Raw genomic sequence first — 2,202 nt, 5'->3', positions numbered from 1 at the left:
CCCCCTGCTGGCCTCGAGAGGCGGACCGATTAGATGGGTGGGGGGCAGAGGTCTGAGCATTGTTTGTGGGAGAAAAGTTTTAAATTGAGAAAATTTTATTCAAGTTTCTGTGGTTACCTAGTTTGAGGACCATTTGTCTAGGCCAGGCCTTATTTTACAGATGGGAAAACTAAGGTGTGAAGAGAAAAAAAAAACCAAACCAATAATGTCAGCCAAGCAGTGTCCCCAACGCTTTATGCACCTTCTAACTCTTAACTCTCTCGGGGGGTCCCAGTTTACAGTTAGGAAACTGAGTCTCAGAGTGGTGAAGGGACGTGCCCAGGTCCCCTTAGCTGGTGTTGAATGAAGGGTGACACTGAATCTAGATGCCCCTCTCTTAACCAAAGGCCTGTGGCTGTGCCTGGTGCATCTGCCGACCGAGGGGAAAGACGGGCATGCAGGGCAGGGGTGCTGCTGTCCCAGCCAGCGGGTACCAGAGAGGCCCCAGCTGGCCAGGAACAGAATCCTCCACTTCCTCCCTATCTTGGATCACGCCAGGCCAGCTCAAAACTGTCCATGACCTCTGGCTCCCCTAAAGAAGCTGGCAAGCCACCCTGGCTCGGCCCCGAGAAGTAAGACAGAGGGTCTGTCCATGACTTCTCTTCCAAGGCCCAGCCCTGACCAAAACCAGCCCACCCCACTCCTGCCTCTCCCAACAGGGCAAGGAGGAGGAGGATAAGAGCTTCGACATGCCACACTCGTGGGTGGAGCAGATCGAGATCTCCCCGGAAGGTAAGGCCATGTTGTGTTCACTCCCCCTCCCCAGGACCTGGGTTCCTGGGATGATCCGCAGCAACAGTAGGCAGGGGGACACCAGCAGAGGCCGCGCCAGCCCCTCATGTACACCCTTCCTGCTTTCCACTACCGCCTCTTCATCCTTCCTTCCTGGCACACACACTCAGCTCTGCGGCCAAGGGCCTGACACCGGTCTCCGTTAATACAGGCTGGATGATGGAGAGCGGGAGGAGATGGAGGACTGAGGACCAGGACATAGCTATTCCCCTCCTTCACCCTTCTCCTCCCCAGATGGCGCAGGAGAGGGGAGACGTCAGGACTGGGGAGGGGCAGGCAGAGAAAGCAGGAGGACCGGGGTGCTTATGCCCATGCCAACATCCGCTGGCTGTTGAGGCTCCCCTCTGGGAGTGCCTAGGCCCATGCATTGGGTATAGGCCATAGGTCATTCCAACAGGGTGGGAAAGGCCAGAGAAGGTGTCATGGGAACCCAAGGGAGGAGTACTCAGCCCAGCCCAGAGGTTGGAGGCTGGGGGCTGGGTGGGCAGAAAGGGCTTCTAGGAGGAGGGGTCATCTGAGCTAAGTTTTGATACATCAGAAGAAGCCAGGCGAGTTAGGGCAGGAGGAGATGGTGTTGCTGGCAGAGACCTGCACTAGCAAAAGCCTAGCTGAGTGTGTGTTGGGGGGGGGGGAGCAGTGCAGTGGGGATGGGGAAGGGCCTGGGTCTTCTGGTAAGACTGAAACCTGAGAACTCCTCCAGGGCAGGGGCCACCCCTGGTGTCCATTCTCCTCTGCCTCCCTTGAGCAGGCTTGCGGGCCTGGAGGAGCTTAGCAGACAGTGCAGTGGACAGTGGCTGGATGAGTGGCTGAGTGGGGCTGGCCCTCCCTTACTCCGATCTGGTGAGGTCCCTCAGCCCAGCACATTCTGTATCCACAGCGTTCGAGACCCGCTGCCCAAATGGGAAGAAGGTGATTCAGTACAGGAAGGCCAAGGTGGAGAAGTGGAGCCCCTACCTGAACAGCAACGGCCTTGTGTGCCGCCTCAGCACCTACGAGGACTTAGAGTGTAAGGGAGCCAGGCAGGCCTTGGGGAGCAGGAAAGCTGGGTCCCCCAACATTCTATGCGACCTTGGGCATGTCACTGACACTCTCGGTGTGAGTGTGGGCCCTGCTGGTCTCTGTGTGGCTGGGAAGGGTGGGATGGAGGCCGGGGCAGCTGGCGTGGCTACAGCCAGCATGGATCGGCCCCACAGGTACCAAGATTTTGGAGATAAAGGAGTGGTACCAGAACCGGGAAGACATGTTAGAGCTGAAGCACATAAACAAGATCACTGGCCTGAACATCGACTACTTCAAACCAGGCCACCCCCAGGCTCTGCGTGGTGAGTGGACTCCTTTGCTGGGCCAGCTAGGGTCCCTGGATGGGGCCTT

General features: G+C 57.8%; 1 protein-coding gene across 1 annotated transcript in view; it reads left to right on the top strand.

The window, feature by feature from the left end:
- Window positions 1–2,202, top strand: part of DRC7 (dynein regulatory complex subunit 7) — a 19,016-nt gene that overhangs the window by 9,894 nt on the left and 6,920 nt on the right. The window contains exons 8-10 of the mRNA XM_023530663.1: window positions 699–771; window positions 1,709–1,837; window positions 2,025–2,153. Coding sequence (XP_023386431.1) covers window positions 699–771; window positions 1,709–1,837; window positions 2,025–2,153 — 331 coding nt within the window. The remainder of the gene's footprint in view (window positions 1–698; window positions 772–1,708; window positions 1,838–2,024; window positions 2,154–2,202) is intronic.

Source organism: Pteropus vampyrus, unplaced genomic scaffold (assembly GCF_000151845.1).
Source record: "Pteropus vampyrus isolate Shadow unplaced genomic scaffold, Pvam_2.0 Scaffold51, whole genome shotgun sequence".
In the NCBI taxonomy this organism is placed as follows: Eukaryota; Metazoa; Chordata; class Mammalia; order Chiroptera; family Pteropodidae; genus Pteropus; species Pteropus vampyrus.
The sequence above is the reverse complement of the archived record's forward strand: the minus strand, read 5'-3'. Positions and strand labels throughout refer to the sequence as shown.